The sequence below is a fragment of the Oncorhynchus nerka genome, linkage group LG4, assembly GCF_034236695.1.
Source record: "Oncorhynchus nerka isolate Pitt River linkage group LG4, Oner_Uvic_2.0, whole genome shotgun sequence".
Classification (NCBI taxonomy): domain Eukaryota; kingdom Metazoa; phylum Chordata; class Actinopteri; order Salmoniformes; family Salmonidae; genus Oncorhynchus; species Oncorhynchus nerka.
The window spans coordinates 44,467,818-44,487,426 of record NC_088399.1 but is presented as its reverse complement, the minus strand read 5'-3'; the positions used below and the strand labels follow the sequence as shown (position 1 = coordinate 44,487,426).

Here is a 19,609-nt window from a genome sequence, read left to right as displayed (position 1 = left end):
ATGCCCAAGAATAGGAGACGGAGCCTTTTCCCCAACTACAAAGTGGGGGGGACAGGCCCCACATACAAGGACCCAGAGGAGGACTACAATGTTCCCCTCACCCAGAACAACTTGGTGAAACAGTGGAACTCCATGCAAGAGCTCAGACGAGACATCTATGACATCTATGCAGAGTACGAAAACGAGGAAGATGTTGTGATGGCCTCCCCAACAAGAGGTCTCTCCTCTCTTGTGAAGAACTACATGCTGAACATCAACGTAGGTGGGAAGGAGTATCAGATCTCATACAGGGTTGCTGCCAAGTATCCCAAGACCAGGATCGGCCGCCTGGCGACATGCACAGACCACAACAGAAAGCTGGACCTGTGTGATGACTATGTTGTCCAAAACAACGAGTTTTTCTTCGACAGGGACCCGGACATCTTCCACAGCATCTTCAACTTCTACCGGACGGGCGTCCTCTGGATCAAGGATGAGCTGTGTCCCAGGAACTTCCTGGAGGAGATCAACTACTGGGGCGTCAGGATCAAGAACACACACCGCTGCTGCCGCATCTCCTTTGAGGAGCGCCAGGATGAACTCAATGAGCAGCTGAAGATCCAGCGGGAGCTGGAGGCCGAGGTGGAGATGGAAGAGAATGAGGACCTGTTCCACGGCATGGCGTTTGGCCAGACGCGCTGGATCATCTGGAACCTGATGGAGAAGCCCTTCTCCTCCGTCACCGCCAAGCTCATGGCTCTGGCTTCCAGCTTCTTCGTGCTGGTGTCCCTGGTGGCCATGACGCTGAACACGGTGGAGGAGATGCAGTACAACACCCCCACGGGACAGCTGAGTGGGAAGACCTACGGGGAGCATGTGGAAACCTTCTGCATCACTTTCTTCACCATGGAGTACCTGCTGCGTCTGGTGTCCACACCGGACCTGCGACGCTTCGGGAAAAGCGTACTGAACGGGTGGACCTGATTGCCATCTTTCCCCTCTACCTGCAGCTGGTGCTGGAGTGCTTCGAGAACGACGACTACGGGAAGCACCAAGACATCGAGACGGTGGGCCGGGTGGGCAAATTGGGCCAGGTGCTGAGAATCATATGCGTTTGATGAGGATCTTCCGTATCTTGAAGCTGGCACGCCACTCTACGGGGCTGAGAGCATTCGGCTTCACGCTGCGCCAGTGCTACCAGCAGGTGGGCTGCCTATTCCTTTTCATCGCCATGGGAATCCTCACCTTCTCTGCCATGGTGTACACGGTGGAGCATGATGTCCATCAGACCAACTTCACAAGCATCCCTCACGCATGGTGGTGGGCAGCTGTAAGTCACCCCATTCTATTTCATTGGTCATTATAAGTAATTTGCTTAATATTATTGCATTACCTTCATTGATTTGGAAATGTTTGTACTGTGTATTATTACAATATCACTGAAAATTCTGGACTATCATTATTCAGCACATTCTGACCTTGCTCAGTGCTGAATATCTTTCTATGTGACTATGTGGTACTGTTAAACACACACACACAATTGGGTTTTACACAGCATGGAGTAACATTGATTCATTCTTACCTGCAGATTCTGATATGACAATTCAATTCCACCTAGAACTAAAGTTGGCCTTAATTACGAACATGCTGCCAGAAATAGATATCTTCATCACACACTTGTCAAGTACAGTAGCCTATTATCACGGTTACCTTTAAGAGACACCTTCACATTGCCAATAGCCTGTCCTGCCATCTTGATCTTGTTTCATTAGGGCTGACTCAGCAGATGTGGAAGCTATTTTCCATTTTGCCTAATAGATACAATGGTATTAAAGAGGGCTGGACTCCGGTTCCCTCTCACTGCCAGGGGAGGCATTTAGGGATTTCCCTTGAGGCACTTCCACCTTATTTAATGGAACAAGATGACATGGGAATTGATCTGTCGTATGTCATTTGACTGTAGACCCATCTAGTGCCTTAGTTCTGTAATTCCATTAAACAATGCTTCAAAAGAGCCTTCAGACGGAGGTCGAATATATCCCCAGAAACGAACTACGTCACTCGGCCTCCTAATAAAGCTTTTCACATGGGCTCTCCTTGGCCTCCTCCAAGGCTTCTAGTGAGCACAGTGACACACATATCACGAAGGGTCAACTTGGGGCTCAGATTGCAAAGCAAAGTTAAAACTGCTATGCACTGCGAGTTGAATCTGAGTCCAGGTTGTAACTTCCTGGAAACGTTAGCAAGCTCAGTAGCGACTCGGTTAATGTTTACAGATAACATTGGCCTTCTCCCTCCCTCAGGTGAGCATCTCTACTGTGGGCTATGGAGACATGTTTCCAGAGACCATCCTGGGCCGGCTGTTTGCCTTCGCCTGCATCTCCTTTGGGATCATTCTGAACGGCATGCCCATCTCCATCCTGTACAACAAGTTCTCAGACTACTACACCAAGCTGAAGTCTTATGAGTACAGCTCCACACTGAAAGCTCGGGGCAAGGTCAGGTTCGCCAAGAGGGCGGCCAGGAAGTTTACCAAATGCTGTGACGATGCAGTCCATAAACACACTGGTGAATGTTCTCAGAGCTCTATGGGAGACTTTCCATTCAATGAACAGATCTGCTGTGACAGCATGAAATTATTTCTACCAAGTGGGGTTCCAAGGGAGCTGGAGTTCCATGCATCTCTAGTCCCGTAAAGCTGCCTCTAAACTGCATCCTTTAGCCTGATCTTGTCCATATTCTGATTGTGCCCTCATTTTCCGTGTAGACGATTAAAATATGCAATGTGATCCGATTGTCATCAGATCTTCCTGACTGCCTCCTGAGGCTTACAAGCTTACAAGTGTAGACCGATGTGGACAATGAAAACATTTAAATCGTCATTATGAAAGAATAGCTGTCAAATCATTTACATACAGAGGGGGACCAAGAAATCTGGTCACAATGCAGACAGTGGATGGATGAGAGACATTAAAACCATGTGTAGACACATTTCTGAACGTGTGAGCACAAATAGAATGTGGACAAGATCAGGACAAAGGACGCAAGTCAGTACCAGGTATAAACAAGGCTTATGTTTACTGTTACTGTATAACTGGTTAATTTCAGGTTATTGCTTGCATAGATTTCAGCATTGCCAAGCATTCTGAGATTCTATGAAATTACATGCTTGAATTTTAATGCTCCCACGGAGTGGAGGGCAACCTTGCATTGTAGCAAAAATACTGCAAAGAAATATATCATGTACGTTATCAATTCTTAATGTGTTTTCCCTTTACCATGTTAAAACTCCTTCAGTTACATTTGAGGTTTAGAAACAATTAATTCCTACAGAAGAAACAAGGCCTTTGAAATGCATATTTGACATTTTTATACCACGCCATTCCCTTCCAATCAAATCACTACCGTACCCGACCTCCCTCCGGGGCTGGTGGGGACGGTCTGAAGTAAGAAATGCTGGATGAAACTACAAACAGGTTAAATACTCAGCCCCTCCCCCCTTATATGGGAATCTGTGTAAGATTGGATCTTCCCAATGCCGATTTTTTAAATATGGAACAGCTTGCAATGTTTCTGCTCTAGCTAGAACATAAAAAAAAAATGAGTAGGTCACAGTGATCTTGAATGTTCTTTATGCATATTTGGAAAACCTCACAAGTACTCTCCAAAGATTGTCTATTATATTGACAAGATAGTCAAGTGACCGCTCTAACAATGGAAATACACTTCCTCAAAGACAGAAGGCAGGGGAGGCGAGATCAGGTGGCACCATTCTAGCCAATGAGAGGGTAGATGTGTGTGAACAGGGTCTAGACTCATCTTCGTGTCTGTGACAGACCGTATGAGCAGCACCATTGAGGCCATCTCCATTTTAAAGTAGTAATTTCTTCATTGGCTGATTGCTCCCAACACACAGGATTCCCCAACCGGTTGACTTTAAAATGGTGGAACCCCTCAATGTCCATGCTAAAACGGGTTATAGCTAGGAGTCCTCTCTATAACAACACGCACAACTCCTAGTGTTTGATTTTTTGCCGAAATACCACGTGTCCACTTATATCAGTACATTCATTCATCATAACCTAACCACTACAAAACTTATTTTCGAGCAAATTAGCAAGTACACTTTTATGACCGAATTTGACAACTATACAAAAATTCCTCACTTTGTGCGCTTATTTTCATGGACAGATTTTGGGCAGAGAAAAACCTCTCGCTTCTCCTCTATGTTGTCATTCACAAAGTTCACCAGCCACCCATACATTGCTAATGTATTTCCACTTAGCAGAAAGCAGACTTTTTGCTAAAGAGAAAGATCAAAATAACATGACAGCACAGCTCTCAGGTGTTTTTGAGTGCCTAACGGCCAAATTGTCTTCACTGGACAGAATCCTCAGAAGTAGCGCAAGTCAGACTGACTACTACAATGTGACTAAAATCTCCCGAATAGCAGCCACACAGGCAGCCACTAATAATCCTCTAAACTGATGAGAAGAATGCTGGATCTTGAAGGAAAAAGCTGTTTCTCGGCTGACTGGGTCCATCCAAATCACAGAGACCTGGACAGATGGAATCTAAGCAGGGCCCACTAGTGAGCATGCAGGCTTCTGCTTCCTTCACAGATGAATAGGCTACGAGCAGTCTGACAGGCCGGGACACAGATTGGTGACTTAATGGGGCATAAAGGTGACGGACTGAGGTTCCCTGTCAGGGTTAACGTGAATGCATTTATGGTTGGATTTATATGAAAGAATTCTTCTAACATTTGCTTACTGACATTCATTCACACAATGATAGTGTACCAACCAACATGTTTGTTTATTCCAGCGCCACAGTCAGCTAGCACAAATCAAAAATACAGGTCAGTTACAAATTATACAAACTCACTGCCTGCCAGTGTGTGGGTATCTTTTACCTTTAAAATACTTGCACCACAGCTTTACAAACAAGCATATCGGAATTATTTGGACAAAAAAAATGCAGTACAAATAAGCATCCTCTGTTCTTCCCTCTTCACGCTATTTCACCAGGATGGTCAGGTCATTGGACTGGGTGGACAGTATGGATAGAAAACCATATAAACCCCAGTGAAGTAATGAAAACCTGTTACTCCAGTTGGGAAGAAGTGACAAGTAAGTGGGTAGACGGTCTCCGAGGATAGACATCATGAAATATGTATCAGGCCAGTTTCTCCAAAAGAACTTCCACTCCTTTACAGTTCTGGATCTTCTGTAGTTCTGGAGCGTAGGCCTTCAACGCCTCCCTAACCTCTTCTGCAACAGTCTCATCTGCACTGTTCAGGAGACTGTAAAAAACAAAAACAGATATGTTGGTGAAAGTAACCTTTACACATAAACCACATTACAAAACAAATGTCTTCCTTTCATCTCATACCTGGTGAGTGAAACATTTCTACCCATACTAAGTTAACCAAGTCAAACTATTTTTAGTGAACATCGAGCATTAAATCTAATTATTTGCAGTGCTTCCCCTATTTGCATTGAGCAGCAGTGCACTGCCCCTGCTAATTTGTGGCCGCCATTGCAAAAAATAATTACAAAATAAAAAAAGGTTTTATAATGTATAGATATGCCCCCGGAAGCCCCCCGACTCCGCTAACTGCCACCGCTGCTGGGAAAAAAATCCTAAGAGAAAAACTGATTTGATATGGCAGGCTACAACTATAAATGTAGACTTTAGAGAGTGAATCAGACAAATCTCTCACTGCTTAGAGACTTAGAGAGATTACAGAAGGACAATGGGCACAAAGACATTGCAGGAGGTGGCGGGACAGTGGCACAGGACAAGAGAGGAGAGAGGGACTGGAGGAAGGGGTGGGGGCTAGAGTGAACAGGGGCTAGAGAAGAGAGGCAGAAAAATGTGAAGAAAACGAAAGCCAAGGAATTGAGGAAGCGTAATCCACGGCTTGTGTTGCTGTTTCACAATGGGCAGCTGCGCCCAACTGCACGCCCCTTTCTCACCCACAGCACCCAGTGATATGGTGAATGAATACAAACAGCCACCCTGTAAGACATGCTTAACCCCCAGCTGACGCCTGCCTGTTCTCGCTTTACACTCAATTTCACTGGCAACAGCTAGGATGATAAGACAAGCAGAACATCTATAGTGATGGGAAGATTTAAATGTTTAAATCAAGACAAACACTAAGCTTAGTCTTTTGTGATGGTGTTTGGTATTCCTGAAGTGTTTGGCCTCCAGAGACCTTGATCCAAGTTCAATTACCATTTTCATGGCTCAGTGAGTTTCGCTGTCATGGTACACATTTCTAAGCACTTCTAGTTTCAATCTGTTTATAACAGGTTTTTCCCCCCGTTCTGAACAAAACCACCCTTTCATTGTTCCGACCAGCAAAATAAAGTTCTAAACCGGTTCGAACCAAAAATAAATAAACTATTTATAATTGTTCCTTTCTACATTAAATGACTTCAGACAGAGCAGCTCGCTATGGAGCAGGCAAGCCATTTCCATGCATTGGACAGATGAGTGTAGGGCGCGAGATGAGACTAATGTTGCGGGTGGGGAGAGAGCGAGAGGGTGGAGGAGTACGCTTGGCCTGAAGTGCTGGGCATCTTGTTTGCCTTATCTGTATTAGGCCCACAATTATACCTACGGAGGAGAAGGCTTCTATGAAGGAACATTGAATGTCTAAAACGTCAGAGTTGGACCAGCTAGTTAACAAGCTTGCGTGTGCAGAACACGGCATACCTTTTGGTAGTTAATAAATCCAATGTGAGACATGATAACTATAGAATCCTTCATTAGCATTTTAAATTAGCATGTTAAATCCATTCTTTCCAATTAAAAATATCACACATCAGTGAATCAATCACACGTCAGTATGCTACTAGATTAAGCTCTGGGGGGGAAGGGGCGGGTTGCCAACACGCACAGACAAACAAATTCCAGCCAGAGTGAGGCATAGGCACTTTATGTTTTGTGGGACTGGGGGAAAAAATGCATGGAACCTAAAAATAATGTTATTAACCGGTTCCCATGCTTTTAAAATAACGGTGCTGTTCTGGAACAGTATAGATCACCTTCGTGCGCGATTCTGTTCCTCGTAAAAAACAAACATTTTACGGTTCTGTTCCCTGAACCGGTTCCAATCCCTGGTTTACAAGTTTCGCAAGGACTGGATTTTAAAATCGGGACAAGTTCAAAGTTCAAATGGAGGGAGTTTTCCCCCAATTCCTAGGAAGGAGCTGGTATCATTTCTGTTCCATTTGTTGTTGTTTTTTACCATTAAGCACTGGGCTCCCGAGTGGCACAGCGGTCTTAGGCACTGCATCTCAGTGCTAAAGGCATCACTACAGACACCCTGGTTCGAATCCAGGCTGTAGCTGTATCACAACTGACCGTGATTGTGAGTCCCATAGGGCGGCGCACAATTGGCCCAGCGTCATCCAGGTTTGGCCGGTGTAGGCCGTCATTGTATTAAGAATCTGCTCTTAGCTGACTTGCCTAGTTAAATAAAGGTTAACTAAATCAAAAAGCACCAGTTTGCTTGCTTTGCAGTATTTGTCGATAGTGCTAGTTTGTGACTGGCTAGAGGAATTAGATCGAACAGTGTAGAGGTACTCACCAGCAGAGCACGATCGCCCCACGGTTCACTGCAGCCCACGTCTTTAGCTTGTCCATCCCTACCTTGTCCAACAGGACCCTGGAGAAACGCTCTGTGAAGACACAGTAGTCATGGTCAGGAAGATACAGGATACAGTCACAGGTCCAAATGGACACCTATACAGCCAATGTTTGCATTGTCTTTGAGTGGATTACTGTTTCAAGATCATACACTCCCCTATGTATTTACAGTGAAGCTAAAACTTTAATTTGGCGCGATACTCAAGCATTTTGGATTTGAGATCAAATGTTTCATGAGGCGACAGTACAGAATGTTACCTTCAATTTTATAAAAACAATTTACCCCCCTTTTCATGGTATCCAATTGGTAGTTACAGTCTTGTCAATAGGGGAGTGGAAGCGATGGGACTCGTCCTCCGAAACACAACCCAGCCAAGCCGCACTGCTTCTTGACACGATGCCCGCTTAACCCGGAAGCCAGCAACACCAATGTGTCGGGGGAAACACCGTACACCTGGCGACCGTGTCAGCGTGCACTGCGCCCGGACCACCACAGGGCTTGCTGGTGCGCGATGGGACAAGAACATCCCTGCCGGCCAAACCCTCCCCTAACGCGGACGACGCTGGGCCAATTGTGCGCCGCCCCATGGATCTCCCGGTCACGGCCAGCTGCGACAGAGCCTGGACTCGAACCAGGATCTCTAGAGGCTCAGCTAGCACTGCCACCTTTCATTTTAGGGTATTTTCATACATATCAGTACTACCGTTTAGAAATTAAAGCACTTTCATGTATCTAGACCCCCTTTTGAAAGTGTCATAAGTATTTGCACAAATTAACATGTGTATTAAAGTAGTCCAAGTTTAGTACTTGGTCAGAAAGTATTCATACCTCTTCCCTTTGTCCACATGGTGTTACATCACAGCCTTATTCTAAAATGGATTAAATAAATAAAAAATCCTCAGCAATCTACACACAATACCCATAATGACAAAGCGAGAACAGGTTTTAGAAATGTGCAAATGTATTAAATTCAAAACAATACTTTATTTACTTAAGTATTCAGGCCATTTGCTAAGAGACTTGAAATTGAGCTCAGGTGCATTCTGTTTCCATTAAGATGTTTCTACAACTTGGAGTCCAGTTGTGGTAAATTCAGTTGATTGGACATCATTTGGAAAGGCACACACCTGTCTATAAGGTCCCACAGTTGACAGTGCATGTCAGAGCAAACACCAAGCCATGAGGTTGAAGGAATTGTCCATAGAGCTCCGAGACAGGATTGTGTCAGCACAGATCTGGGGAAGGGTACCAAAGAATGTCTGCAGCATTGAAGGTGCCCAAAAACAGAGGCCTCCATCGTTCTTAAAATGGAAGAATTTTGTAACCACCAAGACTCTTCCTAGAGCAGGCCGCCCAGCCAAACTGAGCAATCGGGGGAAGAAAGGCCTTGGTCAGGGAGGTGACCAAGAACCCGATGGTCACTCTGACAGAGCGCCAGAGTTCCTCTGTGGAGATGGGAGAACCTTCCAGAAGGACAACATCTCTGCAGCACTCTACCAATCAGCCCTTTATGGTAGAGTGGCCAGACGGAAGCCACTCCTCAGTAAAAAGGCACATGACAACCTGCTTGGAGTTTGCCAAAAGGCACCTAAAGCCTCTCTGACCATGAGAAACAAGATTTGCTGGTCTGATGAAACCAAGACTGAACTCTTTGGACTGAATGCAAAGCATCACGTCTGGAGGAAACCTGGCACTATACCTACAGTGAAGCATGGTGGTATCGCTGGGAGATTAGTCAGGATCGAGGAAGAAGAACAGAGCAAAGTACATAGAGATCCTTGATGAAAACCTGCTCCAGAGCGCTCAGGACCTCAGACTTTGGAGAAGGTTCACCTTCCAACAGGGCAATGACCCTAAGCATACAGCCAAGACAACGCAGTAGTGGCTTCGGGACAAGTCTCTGAATGTCCTTGAGTGGCCCGGCCAGAGCCTGGACCTGCACCTGATATAACATCTCTGGAGAGACCTGAAAATAGCTGTGCAGCAACACTCCCCTTCCAACCTGACAGAGCTTGAGAGGATCTGCAGAGCAAAATGGGAGAAACTCCCCAAATACAGGTGTGCTTAGCTTGTAGCGTCATACCCAAGAAGACTTGAGGCTGTAATAGCTGCCAAACATGCTTCAAGAGACTTTCAAATATTGTGTGTAGATTGATGAGGGACAAAACATTTTTTAAATCAATTTTAGAATAAGTCTGTAATGTAAAATCATGGAAAAAGTTAAGGGGTCTGAATTCTTTCCGAATGCAATGTATATGGAAGTAGTTGTGCCTATTGTTTTGGTAAAAAAAAAAAAAAAATCCTGACCTTTATTAGATATAAGAGACACTTTAAAACAAACTTCCTTCTGATTATCTGTTTTTCCATGTATGAACCTGTTATTCAATGCATTTATATGGACTAATAGCAGTAAGGCCAACTTCAATATTTCATCAAATATATGAATATTTGATTTCAAATCCCAAATACTTGATTATAGAGCCAAATTAAAAAGTTTGACTTTCACTGTTCAAATAAATACGCAGGGAGTGTATTTGTGAGGTCATATGTACGGTCAGCCGCACAGGTGATATATATATATATATATATTTTTACAGACCTTCTCTCCCAACCTCCTTCATCTTGGTGTCTTGTTCAATCAGCCATTTGAGCACCAGATGCCCAGCAGGGTGTTCAGCCATGTGCAGCTACAGAACAGGAAACAGACAAAACATGTTCACACTGAACACCATGGTTTTTCCAGAGGACAGAAGAGAGAAACAGTGTTTCCGATTCCAAGCCTGGACAATCATCCTGCAGTTGACCAGACAGACTGAAGAAAACCCAATGGAGACTTCAAAACCAAGTGAAATTCTCACCAATGAGAGACATTCTCCTACTTGAATTTGACAGGCACACCATGCCCCTGAGCCCCCTGTCCCCTCCTCACCTGCCCCTCCACTCCTCCTGGTGTGAAGTCGTCAGCAGCCAGCTCAGCCACAGCCTCCATGGCAGGATGCAGGTCCCCAATGGCGGACCCCAGAATGACGGTGACTGTGACGCTGGAGGCCTTGTCCATTGCCATAGTGCGGGCGTGGTCACACAGGTGCTGAATTAGGTGCGGGGACACCGCATCCAGGAGCTCCTTCCGGCGAAGGGCAACATCCTTCTTGCTGAAGGGACAGAGGGTCGGATGGAGAACATTTAAAGTACAGGGTATGAAAAGCATGAAGCATAAACGGCATTTCTTTAATCTTGTCTGTCCAATTGGGTTCAAAATAGCAATTTAGGTATGTTAAGTGACTCTAGGGAAGGTTTGGACAGTTGACCTCCCTTTGTTCTAGTCTAGCTAGCTGGTTAAGGCAGATCAGACGAGTTAGTGCATATATTATTGTTAGTTTTGGACTTCAGTCAGAGGGTTTTCGGCTGTTCGGACACACACATTTCTCTCTCGAGGCAAGTCAGTAGCCAGAAGTCGGTAGCTGGAAGTTGGTAGCCGAAGTCCACGACCCCTCGTCTGTGATTTGTCAACAGTTGGGATTCTTCAATAAAGTGTCATTCAATGAGCGCTGACTCGTTTTCATGCGAAAATAAAAAGTTAAAATAAATATTGCGCAAACATTTTAGTTAAATGATTCTCTGCAAAAACATCAACATTTTTTATTTAACTAGGCAATTTAGTTAAGAACAAATTCTTATTTACAATGACGGCCTACCGGGTAACAGTGGGTTAGCTGCCTTGTTCAGGGGCAAAACGACAGATTTGGTTAGCTACGGGATTCGATCTAGCAACCTTTCGGGTACTGGCCCAACGCTCTAACCACTAGGCTACCTGCCGCCTAATGACAGAGTTCTTTAGATTATTTGACTATTTTGAGGAAGTGTATACTGGACAAACAATACTATTGCCGCTTTTTTTCTCGTTTTCCAAGTGAAGGTCTTTTAAGCGAGTATGCAAGCACACTCGTTCGGTACACCTAGGCCAAATCCAGCTAGGCACCAGCCAAACTGAAGTCCGCGGACACCTTTAGAATGATTGGTAGGTGGTGGCAGGACTCACCTGTGGGCGTTTCCATCCCCCTTCTCCAGCACCTGGATGATTTCAGGTAACAGGTGGGCGTGGTCTCGCGGGCTGAGCAGGTACAGCAGAACTTTCTTTCCATTCTTATTAGTGATGACATCAGGCAGGGAAGCAAGAAGCTCTGATAGGACGGCCTGCTTCACTAGCTTGGTGTCGTCTATGCAGTCAAAGGCAGCGATGAGGACTAAGAACGCAAACTCTCCCTGGAGAGAAAATCAACAAACCAATCAGTAAGTCACACACGTTTACATATCTGACTGTGGCGATCAAATATTGTCTGTTTGTTGTTGTCTTGAGTACCATTGCAAACTTCTCAATGTAGGTCTTCATGGTTTTAATGATGACTTTTCTGTCCTGAAAGATAAAACAAATAAATCACTGTACATACAAAGAACAGACACTAGTTTGTGGTTGGTGAGGCTCATCTCGCTAGAATGCCTGAGTGAATACTCACCTTAGGTGTCCCATGCCACAGGCAGTGCATTGCTACTCTAGCTCCATCGTGGGTGTGGGCCATATACACCACAGACTCCCTTATTGACTCAATCATTTCCTGTGAAGTCACATGATCAAAATGGTATTAGAAACATGATAGGATTCGCTCGGTCATTTCTACAGCCATTGGTGGTTTTACTTACAGTCCTCTGTTTGGCTGGGGCATGCAGGAAGAATTCCAGAAACACTTTGTGCACCAGAGAATGTTTGATCACAGCCTCTCTGTGGGAGAAGAGAACACGGACAGAAATCAAAAGCAGTATCTGGATTTATTATCTCGGTTTCCCTTGTGGAAGGTTAGAGCTGTGTGTGCTCAATAATACCCACTTTGTGGCCATGGGGGTAAGGATCTGCTTCATCTCCTCCAAAATGCCATTAACCTTGTCTGGGTTCGCCTCCAGCACCTTCTCTAGCGTGGGGCACACTGCCGACTGTGAACAAACATGCCAACTGTCAGTACAATTCGGCATAACATCCTCTCCGGCCGATATTCACAGAGACAAGCAATCATCAGAAAGATCTCTTGGTAACCAGATTATGAGAGAAGGTGTTTCCAGACTCTTAGAACTACACTATTACACTGTGCTCGTGGGAGAGGTGTGAGACGTGTCCTGACCTTGAAGACTTGGAATGTGGTTCCGTAGAGCTCCTCGGTGAGCATGAGTCTCTGGGAGAGGATGGCCTTTTCATTGTAAGCGTACTCCACTACCGACGACGCCTCAGAGTGACGCAGCATCTGCCTCACTTTCCCCTTGAAGCCCACCATCACACCTGCAACCTGCGCTTTGCTCCTGTGGCAGAGGATACACACACCTGCCGTCAGATTTTCATTCAGAGACCCATGTCAGGTTTACTTCTTTATGATGTAACACTGCCCTATCAGAAACTAGCAGTGAGTAGAGAGACTCAATGGAGATCAATATGACTTGAATTTTCTCCCCAGACATCATTCTCCAAATCTTACACATGGAAGATGACAGGAAATGCAGAGATGAGTGTTCACAATGTAAACCATTCAAATGATGACCTTTATATTCGTCCTACAAGATACACCTTCATAACGGGATAACATTCCCACATCCTTTAATAGCAGAGCCATGCATTAGATTGTACTTAAAACAACTTGTATCTTCAGCAAAGGTCACGATTACAAGGAAGGTTACAATGAGTAAAGTTTGGAATTATTGGCCTGATTTTCATTTCAAATGTGTCGTAAACAAATGATAAGGGAATTCCAACAACAGATCAGATCAAGCAGCACTACCAATTTGAAATGACAATGGCACGCGTGCACAAAGGATTACTGTTAAATCATATCCATACTAAGATTTACAATGATGTGATTTACTCAACAAGATGACCCTTTTTGTTGTTTTTACTATATTTTTTGGGCCGGCTTTCCTGCTAGGATCTAATGCCATCAACACAATATCTGATGATATGGAAAGAACACACCCATTGCTAGTGACGACTTCATGTATAAGCAAACTGTCTGGAGGAAGAAAAAGGCACACTTACCCATACATTAAGAACTTCTTCACAATATTTCGGGCATACTTTGATTTACTCAGCTCGACCATATCATCTAGGGAGAAGAATAACATCATTGAGATGTAGAGCATTGTGATTGACGTGACAAAAACAACTGACCACACTCAGAAGAACAGACCGTTAGAACAGAGCAAACCACTGACCTTTGAGTTCATCAAAAACCTCCCGCCTTTGCTCGTCGTTCCCAAACTGGATGAAACACTGGAGGACTCTGGTGGAGTCGTGAGCAAATGCTATCTGAAAGAGAAAAACCGTTTCAACTTTACCTGCAAACTTGAGCATTAGGATGCCATGCACTGTAAACTAATTTGAATACGTCTACTGTGCTCAATTGTTTTTATTGTACTCAAGTATTTTTTTTATTTCACCTTTATTTAACCAGGTAAGCAAGTTGAGAACAAGTTCTCATTTACAATTGCGACCTGGCCAAGATAAAGCAAAGCAGTTCGACACATACAACGACACAGAGTTACACATGGAGTAAAACAAACATACAGTCAATAATACAGTAAAAAAAAACAAGTCTATATACAATGTGAGCAAATTAGGTGAGAAGGGAGGTAAAGGCAAAAAAGGCCATGGTGGCAAAGTAAATACAATATAGCAAGTAAAACACTGGAATGGTAGTTTTGCAATGGAAGAATGTGCAAAGTAGAAATAAAAATAATGGGGTGCAAAGGAGCAAAATAAATAAATAAATTAAATACAGTTGGGAAAGAGGTAGTTGTTTGGGCTAAATTATAGGTGGGCTATGTACAGGTGCAGTAATCTGTAAGATGCTCTGACAGTTGGTGCTTAAAGCTAGTGAGGGAGATAAGTGTTTCCAATTTAAGAGATTTTTGTAGTTCGTTCCAGTCATTGGCAGCAGAGAACTGGAAGGAGAGGCGGCCAAAGAAAGAATTGGTTTTGGGGTGACTAGAGAGATATACCTGCTGGAGCGTGTGCTACAGGTGGGAGATGCTATGGTGACCAGCGAGCTGAGATAAGGGGGACTTTACCTAGCAGGGTCTTGTAGATGACATGGAGCCAGTGGGTTTGGCGACGAGTATGAAGCGAGGGCCAGCCAACGAGAGCGTACAGGTCGCAATGGTGGGTAGTATATGGGGCTTTGGTGACAAAACGGATTGCACTGTGATAGACTGCATCCAATTTGTTGAGTAGGGTATTGGAGGCTATTTTGTAAATGACATCGCCAAAGTCGAGGATTGGTAGGATGGTCAATTTTACAAGGGTATGTTTGGCAGCATGAGTGAAGGATGCTTTGTTGCGAAATAGGAAGCCAATTCTAGATTTAACTTTGGATTGGAGATGTTTGATATGGGTCTGGAAGGAGAGTTTACAGTCTAACCAGACACCTAAGTATTTGTAGTCCACGTATTCTAAGTCAGAGCCGTCCAGAGTAGTGATGTTGGACAGGCGGGTAGGTGCAGGTAGCGATCGGTTGAAGAGCATGCATTTAGTTTTACTTGTATTTAAGAGCAATTGGAGGCCACGGAAGGAGAGTTGTATGGCATTGAAGCTTGCCTGGAGGGTTGTTAACACAGTGTCCAAAGAAGGGCCGGAAGTATACAGAATGGTGTCGTCTGCGTAGAGGTGGATCAGAGACTCACCAGCAGCAAGAGCGACCTCATTGATGTATACAGAGAAGAGAGTCGGTCCAAGAATTGAACCCTGTGGCACCCCCATAGAGACTGCCAGAGGTCCGGACAGCAGACCCTCCGATTTGACACACTGAACTCTATCAGAGAAGTAGTTGGTGAACCAGGCGAGGCAATCATTTGAGAAACCAAGGCTGTCGAGTCTGCCGATGAGGATGCGGTGGTTGACAGAGTCGAAAGCCTTGGCCAGATCATTGAATACGGCTGCACAGTAATGTTTCTTATCGATGGCGGTTAAGATATCGTTTAGGACCTTGAGCGTGGCTGAGGTGCACCCATGACCAGCTCTGAAACCAGATTGCATAGCAGAGAAGGTATGGTGAGATTCGAAATGGTCGGTAATCTGTTTGTTGACTTGGCTTTCAAGACCTTAGAAAGGCATGGTAGGATAGATATAGGTCTGTAACAGTTTGGGTCAAGAGTGTCCCCCTTTGAAGAGGGGGATGACCGCAGCTGCTTTCCAATCTTTGGGAATCTCAGATGACACGAAAGAGAGGTTGAACAGGCTAGTAATAGGGGTGGCAACAATTTCGGCAGATAATTTTAGAAAGAAAGGGTCCAGATTGTCTAGCCCGGCTGATTTGTAGGGGTCCAGATTTTTCAGCTCTTTCAGAACTTCAGCTGAATGGATTTGGGAGAAGGAGAAATGGGGAAGGCTTGGGCGAGTTGCTGTTGGGGGTGCAGTGCTGTTGACCGGGGTAGGAGTTGCCAGGTGGAAAGCATGGCCAGCCGTAGAAAAATGCTTATTGAAATTCTCAATTATGGCGGATTTATCAGTGGTGACAGTGTTTCCTATCTTCAGTGCAGTGGGCAGCTGGGAGGAGGTGTTCTTATTCTCCATGGACTTTACAGTGTCCCAGAACTTTTTTGAGTTAGTGTTGCAGGAAGCAAATTTCTGCTTGAAAAAGCTAGCCTTGGCTTTTCTAACTGCCTGTGTATAACGGTTTCTAGCTTCCCTGAACAGCTGCATATCACGGGGGCTGTTCGATGCTAATGCAGAACGCCATAGGATGTTTTTGTGTTGGTTAAGGGCAGTCAGGTCTGGGGAGAACCAAGGGCTATATCTGTTCCTGGTTCTAATTTTCTTGAATGGGGCATGTTTATTTAAGATTGTTAGGAAGGCATTTTTTTTAAATATCCAGGCATCCTCTACTGACGGGATGAGATCAATATCCTTCCAGGACACCCCGGCCAGGTCGATTAGAAAGGCCTGCTCGCTGAAGTGTTTCAGGGAGCGTTTTACAGTGATGAGTGGAGGTCGTTTGACCGCTGACCCATTACGGATGCAGGCAATGAGGCAGTGATCGCTGAGATCTTGGTTGAAGACAGCAGAGGTGTATTTAGAGGGGAAGTTGGTATTGACAGGCATGGTCTGTCCAATAATTTCAGCGGATGACAAATTCTCCATTGTGCCATGTTTTTAATTCGTACATTGTGGTGATTGACAATGCACAATCTACAGTAAATTATAGATTTGAATGGCTCCTTCCAGCAGTGTAAATGTTAAGACTGTACTCACTGTTTTTATCTTTCCTTTCACAAGTTCCTGAAGCTCTTTCATGAGTTTGATCCTCTTCTCTTTGTTGCAATCTTTCCTGTGTTGAAAAAGTGGGAACATATAATAAATAATAAGTACAGGCGTAAAATGTTGCTGTCGCCAAATTACATTTAGTCCTGAGGTGTTAACACCCTCTATAGCCACTGTGGTTTTTATCTGACCCTGCTGGCCATCTATAAACGTTTGAATGTCTTGAAGAATGGCCATGTACCAGGCATAGCCAGAAGAGGACTGGCCACCCCTCGGAGCCTGGTTCCTCCTAGGTTCCTGCTAAGGTTGAATATTTCCCTGGTGTTTTACAAATGTTCCATCCCGAGAATAAATCCCCTTTCCCCCAGGTATCCCAGTATTTCCAGACAAAACCAGAAGTGTTATTCAAAAGCGTTATAAAGCATATAAATAGGCCCGTGTCGGGATTAGATTAGAGATTTGACTAAAAATTCAAGCCTGATACTACCTGAGGCCTACATTAAAGACATTTTATGAGGCTTAGCACAAAAAAAGCACAAATGATTGTGCTGTTCTCCAATAAATATTTGATATAGGCTACTGCAGAAAAACAAAGCCAATGGATATAACTAGTTCCAGTAGGCTAATCTTGTGTGAACTGTATTACTGTACTGTATTAACCGGACTGGAATGACGCACGTTCAAACCCTGATAAAGTAGGTGAGCGAACACGTGATAATGGTGCTGCACATGCGGCCTTCAAAGTTATAAGTATAGGCTAGCGAATTTGATTTTGAAATACAATAGGGCCTATTTGTATAGTTAGTAGGCCGACTCATATATACCTTTCATAATATTACCCCTAATGTTACCACTAATATTACCAAAAAGTTACCACGATGAGATGATAGGCCTACGTGCATTGTGAACTGCACTCCATACTGAGATGGTCTGCCTGTCCTCACCCGGAGCGTTGATGATTCATCATGCAAAGTCCGTAAGGGAAGCCAGATGTCTCATATTATTTAACAGTTCCATTTCCCTCTATGCTATTCATAGAAATAAATTATTATATTTGACCTGTTTGTCGCAGTTATTTATCCAGGGAATAGGTAGTGGTTTCGTGTGGCAAATCCCGGCAAATTAACCATGTTCCCAGCATTCAACCCTAGTTCCTGCCTTTCTATGGAGTTTTTCCTAGCCACCGTGCCTCTACATTGGTGGCTCTTTGGGGTTTTAGAGCGGGTATCTGTATAGCACTTTGTGATAACTAACGATATAAATATATGCAACTTAATCCTAAATTTGAAGTTTTGTTAGACCGCTGGTACAATAACTAATGTAGTAGCTGGTTTAACCTACCTTCTGACCATCTCCCACACTTGCTTGGCTCTGCTCACTATTTGATAACTCTCCCTTTTTTCAGTCTGCTGCCGGTTTTGTTTCAGCTCTTTCTTCTGCTGTTTGAACTCACCCCATTTGGGCTTCTTGGCCTCAGAACCTGAACAAACAAGACAAGCGTTACACCACTGGTGTGATGACTGATCATTCATACAAAGATGAAGAAATCTAATAGACCCATTTAAAAAGAAACACTGTTAAAACATTTCCAGCAAGCCATTACAAAATGTAGCCTATTTAAAGTGTTTGATAATTGGCCGTTGTACATATTTCATACCTTCCTCAGCCTTCCCAGGTATGAATTTTCGCTTTTTGGTGAACTTTCCATCTGTGGGTTTGATGTACTTTCCATCTGTGGGTTTTTTGTTCAAGAATTTCCGTGGAGCCCCCTTTCCTCCAGTCTTCTCAAACGTCTTGCCCTTTTCTCCACTGTGGGGTTTAAATGGCCTCTTCCCTAGTGATTTACCTGTTGGTTTGGTCCCCGGTTTACCTGTACCTTCTGAACAGAGTTTGTAGCTAGTCAGTTAGGTCTACACATTGTTTTTACCAGCACATCATTAAACAAATATTTTAATGTATAATATTCATATTAGTACTATTATTACTTCTACGTATTAACTTACCTTTTCCTTTCTGTATTAACTTCTTGCCACCTTTAGGGGAAAATATTTTCTTTTTGGGTTCCATTCTCAAGAACTCACTATTCAAAGGAAAAGACAAAAAGCGCATGATCAGTAGGTAGTTGCACCTTAGACGATCGACTAATCATAGTTCCAGCTTGAATACTGATTACTGTATGTGCTATTGCCATGTGTTTTCCAGCTAACTTCAGTACCTAGCTAGCAATAGCAGCTAGTTAGTTAGCGTTCAGCTGACTTGCTAACGTTAGTTACTAAACCTGGCAGGCCAGAAAGAACTACAGGTAAGGTATGAGGTGTAATAATAAAACATGTCTGGTAGAGATATTTTCACTGACAAAACAGTCACGTTAACAACATTATTTTAGCATTTTCCTATGCAGAAGACAAAATAGACACGTTTAGCTACATACCTTGACATGCGTTCTGAACTTAACGGTTTACGGCATGAACCTTCCAATCAGAAAACGTCCTGACTGCCGTAAAATGCATGGGTTGTTTTTTATTGCGACAATACTAGAACGATACGGCATATTGTGCTGTGCCTGGGTTGTCACTAGTTACCACAGCCACAAAGTCAGAATTGGCAATGTCGTAGACATTCATGAAAACAACATGTTGCTGTTTTATGTTAATTTAAGGTTAGGGTTACGATTA

General features: G+C 44.0%; 1 protein-coding gene and 1 pseudogene across 1 annotated transcript; one reads left to right on the top strand and one right to left on the bottom strand.

The window, feature by feature from the left end:
• LOC115117652 (potassium voltage-gated channel subfamily V member 2-like) lies at positions 1–2,675 on the top strand (annotated as a pseudogene).
• Positions 2,676–4,773: 2,098 nt separating this feature from the next.
• pum3 (pumilio RNA-binding family member 3) lies at positions 4,774–19,465 on the bottom strand. The gene is made up of 17 exons (XM_029655589.2): positions 19,366–19,465; positions 18,938–19,014; positions 18,592–18,813; positions 18,276–18,414; positions 16,926–17,001; positions 13,892–13,985; positions 13,716–13,782; positions 12,814–12,988; positions 12,525–12,628; positions 12,341–12,419; positions 12,157–12,255; positions 12,003–12,056; positions 11,682–11,905; positions 10,572–10,794; positions 10,242–10,329; positions 7,583–7,673; positions 4,774–5,284 (listed from the first exon to the last, which is right to left on the bottom strand). Exons 1-17 carry the CDS (start codon positions 19,371–19,373, stop codon positions 5,158–5,160), a joined length of 1,947 nt encoding a protein of 648 aa, XP_029511449.1. The 5' UTR covers positions 19,374–19,465; the 3' UTR covers positions 4,774–5,157.
• Between the last annotated feature and the right edge of the window lie 144 nt (positions 19,466–19,609).